Here is a 14,787-nt window from a genome sequence, read left to right as displayed (position 1 = left end):
ACTTAAACTAACACATTTGGGAAAGAGCTGGGACTTATGTTCTTCCTGGGGTAAAGCGTGATCTGCAAAACGAGGTTCTGCTGCTAGGACTGCTGCTATAAAAATAAGCCTGTGCTAGGGAGATTTTTTTTTTTTTAGGGAGAAGCAAGGGGAAGAAGGGCTTTCTATGCCCTTCCAAGGGGGACATCTAGTGGAGCGGAGGGTCCACTGCACAAGGATTCAGGAAATCTGATTCTCACTCCAACTCTGTCAACAACTTGCTGTGTATCTCCAGGCAAGGCACTTAGCCTCTTGAAACCTCAGCTTTCTGGACTGTAAAACAAAAGGATTGGACTGATTTCTAAGGGCCATTCCAGCCCTGACCCTTTAGGAAAATAATATCAAGAGGTCAATTTGTATAAAACCTTTTACTTTTCAAAGCACTTTTTACATTCATGATTTCCTAATCTTGACCTTTTTGTAGATGATCAGATTAGGTCCCATACTCCCCACTTCACAGATAGGGAAAGTGAGGCCCAGAGAAGTGAAAAGATTCACCCCAAATCAGTCAGCAAATTAGTGGCAGGGCTGGAACTAAAATCCAGTCTCCTGACTCTTGTCAGGGTCGCCGTGTTCAGCTGTGCAGGGTGTGCCCCACACCAAGAATCTGGGGACACAGGGAGGGAGGGGGCTGAAAGATGTTCAGGGGTGGGGCCAGGTCAACCTTGAGGAAGAGGCACCTTTCTCTAATTGGTCTGCCCAGAAGGGGCACCTTGTTCTCATAGTCCTCCCTGAGGGAGAGGGAGCACCTCTTCTCAGGTAGCTCAGAGGGGCACCTTTCTGCACTGCCTCCATCTGTAGAAGCCCCTTATGGGCTGGCAATAGCCCTGATTCCTGGGCTGTGCCTCTTCCTACTCTGGGGCTGGATGAGTAGGTCTGGAAGGGGGTTGCTAGATAAAATACAGGATAAAATCAAATGCAGTTGTGTCCCAAATTTGTCATCTCAACTTCAAATTGTTAACTTTTTAGGAATTGTGTGAGCTGTCCCTTAAACCACTGACAGTTTGAAATTAATCATGGTGGGAGTATTTACACCGTGGAAACTGGCAATCAACACAATTCAGTGGTTCTTTCTCTCTCTTTTTTTAAGAGCTGGTTGTTAAACATTTACCAACACAACATTACACGGGAGGCATCCTTGTCTCAGATACACAGGGTAAAGATTCTGAAACCATGTCCCTGGGTGCTCTGCAGTCACATGGGGGTCACAGAGCATCTGAGGGTAACTATCAGGCTTAGTATACTAGAAAATGAAATATTCTACTCCTAGGATCCTAGAATAAGGCTGTTGGAAACTTATAATCCTAAAACAAGAATGTCAGAGCCCCAGAATTTCAGAAAATGGAATGTATGTTGAAAGCAGGGGCTGCTATACCCTATTCATGCCTAACCCTTCACTAGCAGATAGATGGCCAAGGCCTCAGTGCCTGACCAGAGCCCTTGCTGGCCAGCCCAGCTCAGGGCTCAGGCCTCTTGCGGGCCACAATGAAACAGACCCCGGAGCTGGCAGCATTGGCGGGGGAGTATTTGCAGGGGCTATGCAAAAGCTGCTCAATGTCGAAGCCGGCATCCAGGACAGCCTGCTCCACCTCCTCCTTCTCCAGGGCCACAGAGGAGAACCTGTGGTTCCCCACCATGTAGCACGAGACCCTGAGAATGATCGAGGTCACCAGGTGGCCCTCCGGCTTGAGCAGCGAGGCGAGGTTGCGCAGCGCAGTACGATAGGTGTCCAGGCTGCAGCAGGCACACTCCATGGCCAGCAGGGTGAGCACGCAGTCAGCTGGGGGCAGCACAGCCGGGGCCAGTGGGTTACCCAGGTGGACGTCGCACTTGAGCACTCGCTTTACCACAGCTCGAAGCTTCTCCTCCTTCTCCCGCCACCGGCCGCTGCAGAGAGAGGGTAATGCTCAGGGGAGGCACATCTAGGTCCCAAAGGAACTCTCAGCCGCTGTGACCAGCAGAGGAGGGTTATCTCTAGACCCAGAGGATTGGTATTCCTCAGTCCTAGTGTGACCTAATAGCAGGCTCTTCCCTAATCTGCACTTCAGTTTCCCTAGCAGGAAAATGGTGAGAGAGGGACCAGATGAATTACAGAAACCTTCCTCTCTCTGAATCCATGTGGACCCTTCCTCTTGATCCCCAGAAGACACAAGGAGTCCCCAGTGTGGATTGGGCGTTCAGTAAACATTGGATGGATGGATGAATTAATGAATTAGCTACACATACTATATGGATGTACAGATCTTAAAAATATAATGCCGAATGGTAACAAGTGCATTATAGAAGATAACAGGGCAAATTAGTCTGCTATAAAGTACAAAAGTGAATAAATCTAAAAAAAAAAACAGGTTGTCTAGATGTACATAAATACTTTTTAAAATCATTTTTAAAAAGCAAGGGAATTATAAAGTTCAGATCAGTGATGACCTCTGGTGGGGGAAGGCAGGAGGCAAGGGCCAGGGAAGACACACGTGCGTGGCGTTACCAGCATGTGAGTACTGAGACTGTATGGCGGGGTCATGTCCTTATATGCAATACAGTGACAATAGATAAAGATAATTGAAGGAGATGGGGTAGATAAATGATAGATAGTAGATAGATGAATGATGGATGGATGGGTAGATAGACAGGCAGACAGACATATAGATGGCTATAGAGACAGACACATAAATAGATATAGAGACAGACAGAAACTGACTGACTGGAAGAAAAGGCCCCACCATCTGGTCTTCAGTGGTCAGTCTGCCTGTATAACAATGCAACACAGTCCTGGGATCAGATACACATTCCTAAAGCTGCTGTTGTCCTGAGTGTGTCATAGGTAACAGGCCAGAGAGCCCTCTGAGAAGGGAGTTGATGTCCAGCTCCCGAGGGATCCCCCCACCAACTCACCCTTCAAGCCCTTACCTGTCTCCCTCCAGCTCACAAGCATATTTCACAGCCGGGGACCAGTCATAGGCCCCTGGCTCCTTCTTCAGCCACTTTTCTAGCTCCTCCCGGTTGCGATCAGTTAAGTCTGAAAGGGTGATGTCTTGGAAGGACTCACAGGCGGCGAGCAATTGGTAGATGGTAGGGCCTGTGCCGATGTCGATCAGGGTGTCCCCTTTGAGGCCCCCTGAGGGAGGGGACGAGATGGCTGAGACTCGTCTGAGAGTCTGAGAGCTGAGGTAGTCTTTGAATGCTAGACCCTGCTAGGGGAAGGGGGATGGAGGTGAAAGAAATGGGGCCCAAGACAGATTTCGGGGCAAGGAGGAGTAGGTCCTAGTCCTGCTCAAGGGGAAAGCAGCCCCGATAATGACAGTGATCATGAATTGATGGTTTCCTACATGCCAAACGGAAAAAAAAAAAAAAAAAAACACCTGCCATGGAGTCGACTCTCACTCATGGCAAACCTGTGTCCGTCAGAGTGGAACTGTGTTCCACAGGATTTTCAAGGATGTATTTTTTAGAAATAGATCACCAGGGCTTTATTCCAAGGGGCCTCTGGGTAGGCTCAAACTTCCCGTCTTTTGGTTAGCAGCTGAGTGTGTTAACCCCGGGACTCTACATGCCAAACACAGTGCTATATATTTTATATTCATTTATTTCAATTTATACCTCAGAATCGCCCTGTGTAGGGACGGCTATTTTTATTTCCATTTTACTGATTAAAAAACTGAGTCTGAGAAAAGTTAAACAGTTAGCCTGATGACTTTCAGCCAAGATCGTTACCACAGTCCCTCCAGGCCCTGCTCTGGAGAAGATTCTGGCTGAAGCAGACAGAGAGGACATCTGGGGACAGTGACCCTAAGTTTGGCAGGAAGCTTCCCCTGATGTCCAGCCTGGCCTGGATGTGTTCCATTGGATGAGGTGCGGGGTGGGGAACTTGGCCAAGAACAGGAACCAGGGTTTTGAGAAGGACATGACCCAGAAAGGCAGCCGGGGTGAGCTGAAGGTCACCAAGAAGCTGGAATGAAGTGTAACTTCCAACATTCCACGTGGAGCCGGGCTTGAAAACATGGCTCCACTTGGGCTCAGAGCCCACCAGCCTGGTCTCTGATTTCTGCCTCCGCACTAGTCTGCACCACCAGGCTCAGCAGCTTCTTCACTCCTTCCTGCCCCCAGCCCAGAGCTGGCTCAGGAGATTCACTCTCACAGTCCCCAATCAAGTACCCAGAAGGAAGGTATGGCTAAATGAGCCCAGAGGCCAGGATTGAATCCCCATGTATGGTGGGGGTGGGGGAGGGCAATTCACTGGGAGGCCAGGGGCTACTATGTGTCCATTTTACAGGTAGTGTAATCAAGGCCCTTGGACGCTGAAGGCCTTACCAACAGGTTCATGACAGTGCTGAGACCCCGCAAAGCACTTCTGACTTTTCCAGATACTTGCCACAGCTGCATGTGGGCTCCACACTCTCGGGGTGGGGTGACTCTAACCCTGCTCAATCCTGCTGTCTGCCCTTGGCCTTCTCTGTTCTCAGAGACCTGGCTGTGGAAGGGCAGGGCTGGACTTGTGAGCTGGAAAGCCTTCCCTGTCCCACCTCAAAGACCTAGGAGCTAACAGGGGGTGGGGGGGCATTTTGGAAACTGCAAGATGCAGTACTCTCCCCTCACACACATCCCTCATCCCCTTCCCCCCCATGTCCCACGCATTCCCCTATCCCTGCTCTGTTTGAGCATGCAGCTCCTGGGCTGTGAGGAGACAGACCCCACATACACTTGCCCAAAGAGAGTGGAAGAGCCTGACCAGCTCCCTCTTCCCCAGCCCCTGCAGCCCCAGAGAAAACCAGGCTTCAACCCAGGCTGCTCTCCTGGGACTCCTTCTCCCTGTCCCTAGAAACCCAGGGAGAAGGACCGCCCCTCCACTCACCAGGACCAAAGGTCTTGTGGAGACACTCCAGGTTAAACTTGAGCACCTCGGCCTCAGGTGCTGGGCCACTGTTGAAGCTGCAGTAGGTGGCCAGGTATTCCCTGGGCAGGAAATTCTTCTGGTACTCATCTTCTCCCGTGAAGCTGCCCTCCATGGTGGCCCCTTGTGCTTGCACTGCTCCCGCCTGCCCAGGTTTATGAAGGCTCCGGATGCTCCAGGCTCCACCCCGGAACACTGCCCACCCCCTTGCTTCTCTCAGGCCAGCCTCTTCTTGAGCCACCCCGTCTGCAGTGGGTAGGAGAGACACACATTAACTGAAATTCCTCTAAACCCAGAGCCATCACAGCTAAGGCCACAGCTGCCCTAGCTTTACTTTTTCTAGGGACAGACCCACATCCCTTAGGATAATTGATGGTGCCCAGCCCTGGGTCCCACTCTCAACTCTGCCAGCCATGTGCTGTTGCTACATGACCTTGGGCAGGTGTCAAGCCTCAGTTTCCCCATCTGCTTGTACCCCTCACTGGCTGTGAGGGCTAAGATCACAACTGAGTTCATAGCGAGGTCACGTCTATATATATGTATGTAGAAAGAGAGGGGAAAGGAGAAAGAGTGCATATATATGTACAGAGGGAGATTTATTTTAAGGAAATGGCTCATGTAGTTATGTAACCTGGCAAGTCCCAAATCCATGAGTCAGGCATCAGGCTGGAGGCTTCTCCTGACTCATATGGTTGCAGGGGCTGGCAAACTCAAAATTGGCAAGTCAGATGGCAGGCTGCTGTCACACAGGGTTGCAGAAGCTGGAGAATTCCATAATCCACAGGTCAGACAGCAGGCTACTGGCTGATGTCTCCAACAACCAGAGGTCAGAGGATGACGAGTCGGTTGCAGGATCAAGAGAGAGTGAGCAAGAACATCCATATATATTGGATGTAGGCCACAACCCCAAAGAAACTTCGCTTTCAACTGATCGGCTCTTCACATCAGATCACAAAATGGAGAATGATTACATAATAGCTGTCAAGCCACTGAGAATCATGGCCTAGCCAAGTTGATACATACCTTAACCATCACAGATATGGAGGTACAATTGGAAGATGCACCCATTAACACTGACGGAAGTGAATTGTGGATATGTCTGCACTGTCCAGAGGAGGCCCAGAGCCCCTGCAGTGGGATATAGGCATCAAGGAGTCTTCCCAGGGGTGCAGATTGCTCTGCCTGTATCAGCCACCCTGCTGCAGCTGGATGCCCTGGGGACGAACAGAGGAGGCCCTCCCCAACTCAAGGCCACCTGTGCCTCCTGCTGCCCAGAGGAATGAATCCACATGTTCCCTGGCATTCCAGAACCTCCAGGCTCTACCTTCAAACCACCTATCCACCACTTCTGCCCTTTCAGTCTAAACACACTGTTTCCAGTCTAGCCAGGGGTCCTCACAACACAAGGGAATCTGCTCAAAGTCTCTCATGGATGTATTCTTCTAATGCAGGGCTTCTCAACCTCAGCACCACTGAAATTTGGGGCTCCATCATTCTTTGTTATGGGAGTTGAACTGTGCATTGTAGGATGCTTGGCAGAACCCCTGGCCGCTACCCACTGGATGCCAGTAGCATCCCATCCCCAGTTGAGACAACCAAAAATGTCTCCTATTGGAACAGGCTGCTCAGCGAGATCTTGAACAATACCTGCACCCTTTTCTTCTTCTTTTTTTTTTTTCTTTCCCTTCCCTAGCCTGTCTCTGTCTCCAAGTATGATTTTTGCTTCTCTAAAAGTTAAAAGTTAACCAGTGTTTCCACTAGGACTGTGGAAAAACAAGTGATATTGATCTAAGCCTGTCAAATAGGATGATGCTCACCAACATGGTGCCAGTCACTCTCTGGAATGATGGGAAAATGGCAGGAAGAGATCAACATGTTTGAGATATGACCACAAAAACCACACAGAAAGAGAATGGACATTCCACAAGTTCCTAAAACCCATGTCCCCTCTAAAACCCCAGGTGGACTCCAGTTTCTTGAGAGAGACAGGTTTAGGAGGAGATCATTTGCCTTTGTCTCCATATACCAATATATATAATGAAGCTCTTGCTACCTGCCTCACCCGTCTCAGGAACTGACTGTTTGTGGCAGGCAGCTCTAACTCGTGAAATTGCAGTAAGAAATTTGGTGGCCCATATGGGGAATTCTAGCCATTTGAGAAATGGCAACCCTAGTACAGGGCCCAGGCCTGATCAGCAGTTCTCATACCAAGCAGCCACTGGGGACTCTGTCCTTGGAGGCTGCTGGCCAGACCCGGGCTTACTGGTTACTTCCAGTCCCCAACTGTGCCAAAGCGGCAGGTGAAGGCAAGACCTAACCAGGGTCTTGAGGTGAGTCTGCAACTCTCTCCCTGTTGTGCTCAGGGCCAAGGCAGATAGGGCAGGCCATTGTTTTTTTTTTTGGGAACTGGAACCAGGCGCTTGGTTTCTGAGGCAGGTGGCACCTTAGATGACCTCCCCGTAAATAGGATTGCAAGGATGGACTCTTGGTGACTCTAGAATTTGGATAGGCAGGTGAGTGTGTGGCAACCACTATTTTTGTTTGTCTGGTTGTTGTATGTCTCTGGTTGGTGCACCCTGATTCTGGGGAGTAGATGTAGACATCTCTTATCTGTTTAGATTGGGAGATTGAAGTCCCTCCATTTGGTATTAGGGATAGGAGCTATCTAGAGGAATAAAGTAGAGATTTAGACATTCCTTTCAAGGGGAGAGGGTTAGACTTCACTAAGATCATCCTCGTTCCCCTTTCCCTTTCTGGCTTATCTGGTCTGAGAGCTCTCTGTCTGTCTGTTCTTCTTATGTGTGACCTGGACTGTCTGGGAGATTGAGACTACAAGATTATCTCTGTTGCTTTGTCTGTTCATCTCATATATGATTTATGTGTACTTGTCTTCACAAGGTCTTTCAGTGTCATCATCTCGTTAATCCCTACCTGTACAAAACCCCTCACTAGATTCAACAGCAGTTTTAGTATAAGTTTCTTGAGACTGACAATTGGTTTCATTGGTCTGAGGAAGTCCATCACATGCAGATTATTTTAGAAGAGCATCTCCTAGGAGGTTGGGGTTGTAGGATAGGGATCCAGGGAATCCTGAAAGAAGCAAGCCTAATCAGAGAAAAGGTGGATTTCCACATAGATCGGGTAATCAACGAGCATTGTGCATGAGAGGCTCAAACTCGTCCATTTGTCGAGTGAGGTTGATCCTGCCTGGGGCAGGAAAAGGAGAGTTCAAACAAGAGAGATATTATTATGGGGGGAGGTCCATCACCCCAGCTGAATCTCTGCTGGGCCGCATTTTGGCCAATTGGGAAAGGTATAGTTATGAGCCCATGACCAAAAGTGAATGATTTGCCTATGTGACAGCATATGGCCTCAATATCAGTTGCGGGGCCAGGAACAGTGATCCCTGGTGGGGTCTTTACATTATAATACAATACTGCCATTAGATTTGTTCTACAGAAGAACCAAAAAGTGGGATGAAGTCCATTATGTACAACCCTTCATGTCTCTCTATCAGACCCTGCACCTCTCAATCAGGTTTTCTTCCAGGGAAAATCAAAGGCTAAAGCACTCCCTGAATCCTCACCAGAGGACCCCTCCTCAAAAGGATGGGCACCAGCCACCGCTTTGGCTACCCCTCCCCTGTATAGAGGGAAGCGCAGTAGGAGCCAAGGGGTCGGACCATGAAGCGACAGCAAGGTCTCCTACCAGAATGGCCAAGCCCGATTTTAGGCTGATGGAGGAGAAGGATCAGAAAGTGAGCGTCTGACTTCATCAGGTATAGTCTCCCCCCTCATACTCATCAGGGTACCATTTTTGGTGAGGGTGCCTCAGGAGTCCAGGCACGGCAATACTCCTTGACAGAAGTTCCAGCCAGACTGGATGGTGAGGGGTGACCACAGGGGACAATGGTGGTATATACTCCATTTTTGACTTCTGATTTATATAACTGGAAGAGCCATAACCCTCCCTACCAAAGCGACCCAAACAGAATGGCTGAACTGTTCCTTTCTATCTTCTTTACTCACCGTTCTACCTGGCGGATATAGAGGCCACCACTCTGTTAACTTCAAAAGAATGCCATATGGTATTGGAACAGGCTCGGAAAGAAGCCTATAGTCTCCCTAACTTAGACCCTAATAATGAAGCCTGACCCCCATGGACAGAAGCTCGAGATCCAGGTTGGAATCACAATCCTGAAGAGGTGGAAAGTAGGCTTCAGTTATATTGGGAATCCCTAATTGTTGGGTTGAGAAATAGGGCCCCAAAGTCTAAGAGCTTACAAAAGTTTAGAGAAATTATCCAGGGAGAAAAGGAAGATCCATCCCCTTCCTTAGAAAGGGTGACAGATGGGTTTTGTCAATACACTGATATCAACCCCGAGGATGCAAATAACGCCTGGCTCATAAACATGACTTTCATTTTGCAGAGTACCACTGATATTTGGAAGAAATTACAAAAATTAGAGGGAGGACTTGGGATGCCAATAGGGCAGCTGCTCTAACTAGCTTTTAAGGTCTTCAATAATCGGGACCAAGTTGCAGAACAGAAGGAAAAGCAAAAGATGAAACAAAAGGTGGCCTTACTAGCAGTGGCCCTAGCCCCCTCGAATCAGGAAGGGAGAAGAGAGATAGGAGCCAGAAAAGGGACCACCTGGGGTGAGGACCACTAAAACCCAACAAGTGTGCCCTCTGTAAGAAATGGGGCCACTGGAAGCGGGAATGCTCAGAGGCAAGGGAAAGGCAGGATAGACGAATACCTGCCACTCTCCAGGCCTATCAGGAAGGGCCCTCACAGTTGGATGATTCCAAATGATGGGACCCAGGGGCTCAAACCTCATTGGCTATCTCCCACTGAGAGCCCCGGGTAACCATGAAGATGGGAGGATGCCCTACTGACTTTACTCTGGACACGGGTGCCAACTTTTTGCTTTTGAACACCACGGAGTCTCCCCTTAGTCCATGTACTGCCCCAGTGGCAGGGGTTTCAGGAAAACTCTCAACCCAGCCCTTTCTCCAACCATTGAGTTGTGAAATTGGAAAAGACTTGTTATACTATGAGTTCCTTTACATGCCAGAGTGCCCCTCCCCTGTCCTGGGGGAGATCTATTATCAAAGCTTGGGGCACGAGTCACTTTTGGGCCTTCTTGGATGTTGGTGCAAATTCTGCCCAAACAGGCATGTGCTTTGCAGGCAGCTTTGTTGCTAGAGGAACCAGCTGCCCCTAGCGGCATCCCTGTCCACATACAACAAGAGGTGAGCCCAGAAGTCTACGCATCAGGGAGACTGGGACAGGCCAGGCCAGCTCAGCCAGTTAAAATTGTCCCTAAAACCCAGAGCACCTGTTGTAAATCAGAAACGATATTCCCTCCGTAGGGAAGATCTGGAAGGGATTGCTCCACTGGTCCACCGATATATAGAGATTGGACTTTTAAGATCATGCCAGTCTCCGTCCAACACCCTCATCCTGCTGGTGCTGAAGCCCTAGACAAGAGTATACAGATTTGTGCATGAATTGAGAAAGATTAATCAAATAGTGGGAGATATTCACCCAGACATGCCCAACCCATATACTCTCTGTCACGATACCCAGCCAGTATGCTTGGTTTTCAGTATTAGATCTAAAGGACACCTCCTTTTGCATTCCCTTGTATCCTGAGTTTCAACTTTTATTTGCATTTGAGTGGATTGATTTGAAATCAGGGGCAAAAAGACACCTCACATGGTAGGTGTCGGTCCAAGGGTTCAAGGACTCCCTCACAATTTTCCGGAAGACATTGGCTAAGGACATGAGGGCCTTGCAACTAGAAAAGGGCATGGTCTTGCAGTGTGTAGATGACATTCTGATGGCACGTGAAACTCTGGAGAATTCAGATCCGAATACTACCTATCATGGTCTTAAACCATCTGGCTAGGTGCGGGTACCGGGTTTCCAAAAGGAAGGCCCAAATATCACAACAACAAGTAAGATACTTGGGGTTCCAAATAGCACAGGGGCTGAGGAGCCTTCTCCAGGACCAATGGAAAGCCATCATGAGGGTAGCACCCCCTACCTCCAAACGGTGACTTAGAGGTTTTCTCTGGATGGCAAGTTTTTGCCGAATCTGGATACCAGGTTCAGACTTATGGCAAAACCCCTGTATGAAGCCCTGAAAGGAGAGGAAAGGGAACTCCTGCTTTGGACTGCTGAATGTCAACAAGCTTTTGAAAAAATTAAGTATAAACTAATGACGGCCTCAGCATTAAGATTACCTGATCTCCAAAAACCTTTCAAACTGTTTGCACATGAGAGACAAGGAATTGCTCTGGGAGTGTTGATCCAGACTTTGGGACCAGCCAGGTGGCCGGTAGCCTATTTTTCCAAACAGCTAGACAAAGTGGCATGAGGATGGCCCCCTTGCCTGCCAGCTGTGGCTACAACATATGAATTACTGCAAGAAGCTGAGAAATTTACCCTGGGACAAAAGGTGATGGCTCACATGCCTCACACTGTCCTTTCACTCTTAAAACTAAAAGGAGGGTTTTGGCTTACGGCAGGTCACATGGGAAAACATCAAGCAATCCTATTAGATAACCCAAATGTAAGCTTGAAGGATGTCTCTGCTTTCAACCCAGCCACCTTGTTGCCTATCTCGAAGGAAGGGCCAATGCATGACTGTTCAGAGATTATAGAAGAGGTTTATTCCAGCAGGCCCGATCTGTTGACATTCCCCCTAACTGAACCCAAGCTAGAAATGTACACCAATGGCAGCAGATTCATGTACAAAGGACATCAAGGGTGGGCTATGCAGTGGTGACTTGGGCTGAGGTTTTGGAGGCGGCTCCACTTCCTGCTGGCACCTCGACACAAAAAGTCGAGTTAGTAGCCCTTGGGCAGGACTTGCGACTGGGAGCAGGAAGGCTTATAACGGTGTATACCAACAGCAAATATGCCCATCTTATGCTCCATTCACACGAAGCACTGTGGAAGGAGAGGGGTCTCCTTATATCTGCCAGAAAGGAAATAAAACATGTACCAGAAATTCTTGAGCTCCTAGAAGCAGTCAATGACCCCTTCCAGGTGGCAGTGGTGTATTGCCCTGGGCGCCAGAAGGGAAAATCCCCTGAAGCTGTAGGGAAACAGAAAGCAGAAGCAGAGGCAAAGAAGGCTGCTACGGGAGGAGATAAGATAGAGAAGGAAATGGCCCTGATCCCTCATCTGGACCCTGCTGACATTCCGTCACCTACCTACACCACTCAGGACTTGGAAAGGGCTGAAAAATGGAGTTTTCACCTGGTTTCCCATTCCCACTGGTTAGTAAGCCCCAAAGGGAAAGTGCTTTTACCAGAAGCCCAGGTATATGGTGTAGTATCGGCTTTGCATGAAGGAACTCGCTATGGGAGGGATGCCAGTCTTGAGTGGATCCAATAGGTGGTCACAAGACCAAGTCTCCTCAAGACTATTCGAGAAGTCACAAGAAGGTGCCACCTTTGTGCAAAGAACAACTCAAAGACTATACCCCATCCAACGGAATCAGGAGTCCATCACTGAGGAACTAACATGGGAGAAGATTGGCAAATAGACTTTACAGTGATGCCCCAGGCGCCTGGAAACATCAGGTATCTGTTGGTCTTTGTGGATACCTACTCAGGATGGGTGAAGGGTTTCCCTTGTTGAACTGAACAAGCTCGAAAAGAAACCAAGATATTACCTCTGTTCAGCTTGCCAATTTTGAGCCAGAGCAATAACGGAGGGACTTCTGTGGCACAAATAACCCAGAAGTCAGCAAAGCCCTGGATATAAACTGGAGGCTACATTCTGCCTGGAGGTGACAGTCAACAGGGAAGACTGAAAAAATGAATCACACTCTGAAAAAGGCCCTGGCAAAAATCTGCCAAGAAACAAACTCAACATAGGTACAAGTCCTGCCGATTGTACTGCTTAGAATCCGAATGGCCCCTCAAAGTGGGCTTAAGTTAAGCCCTTATGAATTGGTATATGGGAGACCATTCCTGAAAAAGTCCACCTTCCCCACGTTGGTAATGACAGAGGTGGAAAGGAGAGACTGGGTCCATTCTCTGGGAGCCATTGTAAACATCATTAACTAATATGCCTCCCTCCATCTGTTTTTCCCTCTGATACCCCCCTTTGCAGGTTCCAACCAGGAGATCAGGTATTACTAAAGACTTGGAGACACCAACACCCTGAAGACCAACTGGCTCCTAAACAGGAGGGACCCTTTGAAGTCTTCCTGACTACTTACTTATCTTTAAAGTTGGCGAGAGTGGCTGCGTGGGTGCATCATTCCAGAGTAAAAACAGCTCCACTTGAAAAAGAAGGAACTAAGGAGTCACATTATTTCTGCACACCAGTTCAAGGTTTAAAGTACAGGTTTAAAAAAATTACAGAATGATACTTTTAACCTTTGTTTTTCTTTTCTTCCAAGGAGCATGTCACACCGTGACTTCAAGTCAGGCCCCTATGATTCTGTAAGCCAGAGGAGCCATGACCTTACACGTAGGAGATGCCCTGACTCTCCCATGTGTGGTATCATCTTTGACTACAGTTGGACCCATTAAATGGATATTGGTAACCTCAGAAAAAGAACAGACGGTTGTCTGAGATTTCAAAACCGCTGGCTCCTCCCGAGTGGCCCACATGCCTGACAACTCTCGTTCGTACAATCGGGATTTTTCGGTCATTATTTTAGATATAACCTTGTCTGATGCAGGGTTTTATTACTGTGTAAAGTTGAAAAAATGGTCACCAGAAGATACTGAAATCAGCAGTGGGGGGAGGAATCCAAGTGGTTGTTGTAGGATATCAGGAGACTGCCCATCTCCTGGATGGGTGGGACTGATCATCCAATTACCTAGTCACCATGTCCCATGCAGTGGCCACAGGTGGAAATCTCAGCAACTGCTGGATATGCCATCATCTTCCTTGGTCAGGAGCACCTTTGAGCCCCATGGCGGCCCCAGTTTTTTACAACAAGGATGTCCCTAACCATACCTTGACTCACCATGCCCCCAAGAGCTCAGCTCGTACAGTATCCATTTGCCATACCTTGTTTTTTTCTCAGTAACCTTTATAATCATGCCCAAGGAACCAGGTGGAAAATAAAATCACAAAGTCCCCGAGGTAAAGTAACCCAGCAGGTTTTTTGAGACTTTCAGCTTCTTTTATCCTGCAACAAATCTTTGACCGTGCCCTAGCTGATTCACATCAATTCTAGTATTCCCAATGGCCCCAGTGAGAAGCTATCCTTATGTGCTCCACAAGGGTACATCTTTTTATGCAGAGAGAGACTCTACCCCACCAGTAAAGCCCCAGTTCCTAGGCCATCACCTTACACCTGGGTCATTCAATGCTTAACAGGAGTTCACTTGTGGGACGGTGTACTCCAGGATTACTGATTCTCCCAACCCAAGTCCACCCATCATTTGCCCAACAACCATGAAGATCCCCCAAAAGGAAAAGGGGTGTGTTTTCAGTAGATCCTATATCCCTAGGAGTGACAGGGCAGAAAGTAACCCTGTTCTAGAGGAAAACATGTTTGGGTTGTGGTTCTTGCGAACAATTATTCCAGGTTTAAGAATGTACCACATGGAGGCAGCCATTAGAAACTTGTTGGACACTATCCACCGAACCGAAAACTCACTTAGAGCCCAACAAACCTCTTTAAATTCTTTGGTGGAGGTGATCCTGGATCACAGAATAGCTTTCAATTTTCTACTAGCCAAATCGGGAGCAGTGTGTGCTCTGATTAACAAAACCTGTTGTGCCTGGATAAACACCACCAGAGAAGTGGAGGTAGGACTGGACGCTATCCACAAGGTAACCAAATGGACTGACCCAACACCTAGGCAAGGGAACGCATG

General features: G+C 48.4%; 1 protein-coding gene across 1 annotated transcript; it reads right to left on the bottom strand.

Annotated features, from left to right (window-relative positions):
- Positions 1-284: 284 nt before the first annotated feature.
- On the bottom strand, positions 285-5,042 carry INMT (indolethylamine N-methyltransferase). The gene is made up of 3 exons (XM_049893900.1): positions 4,889-5,042; positions 2,947-3,154; positions 285-1,926 (listed from the first exon to the last, which is right to left on the bottom strand). The coding sequence occupies exons 1-3, from the start codon at positions 5,040-5,042 to the stop codon at positions 1,497-1,499; spliced, it is 792 nt and encodes a 263-aa protein (XP_049749857.1). The 3' UTR covers positions 285-1,496.
- Positions 5,043-14,787: the final 9,745 nt, after the last annotated feature.

Source organism: Elephas maximus, chromosome 8, assembly GCF_024166365.1.
Source record: "Elephas maximus indicus isolate mEleMax1 chromosome 8, mEleMax1 primary haplotype, whole genome shotgun sequence".
NCBI lineage: Eukaryota > Metazoa > Chordata > Mammalia > Proboscidea > Elephantidae > Elephas > Elephas maximus.
The sequence above is the reverse complement of the archived record's forward strand: the minus strand, read 5'-3'. Positions and strand labels throughout refer to the sequence as shown.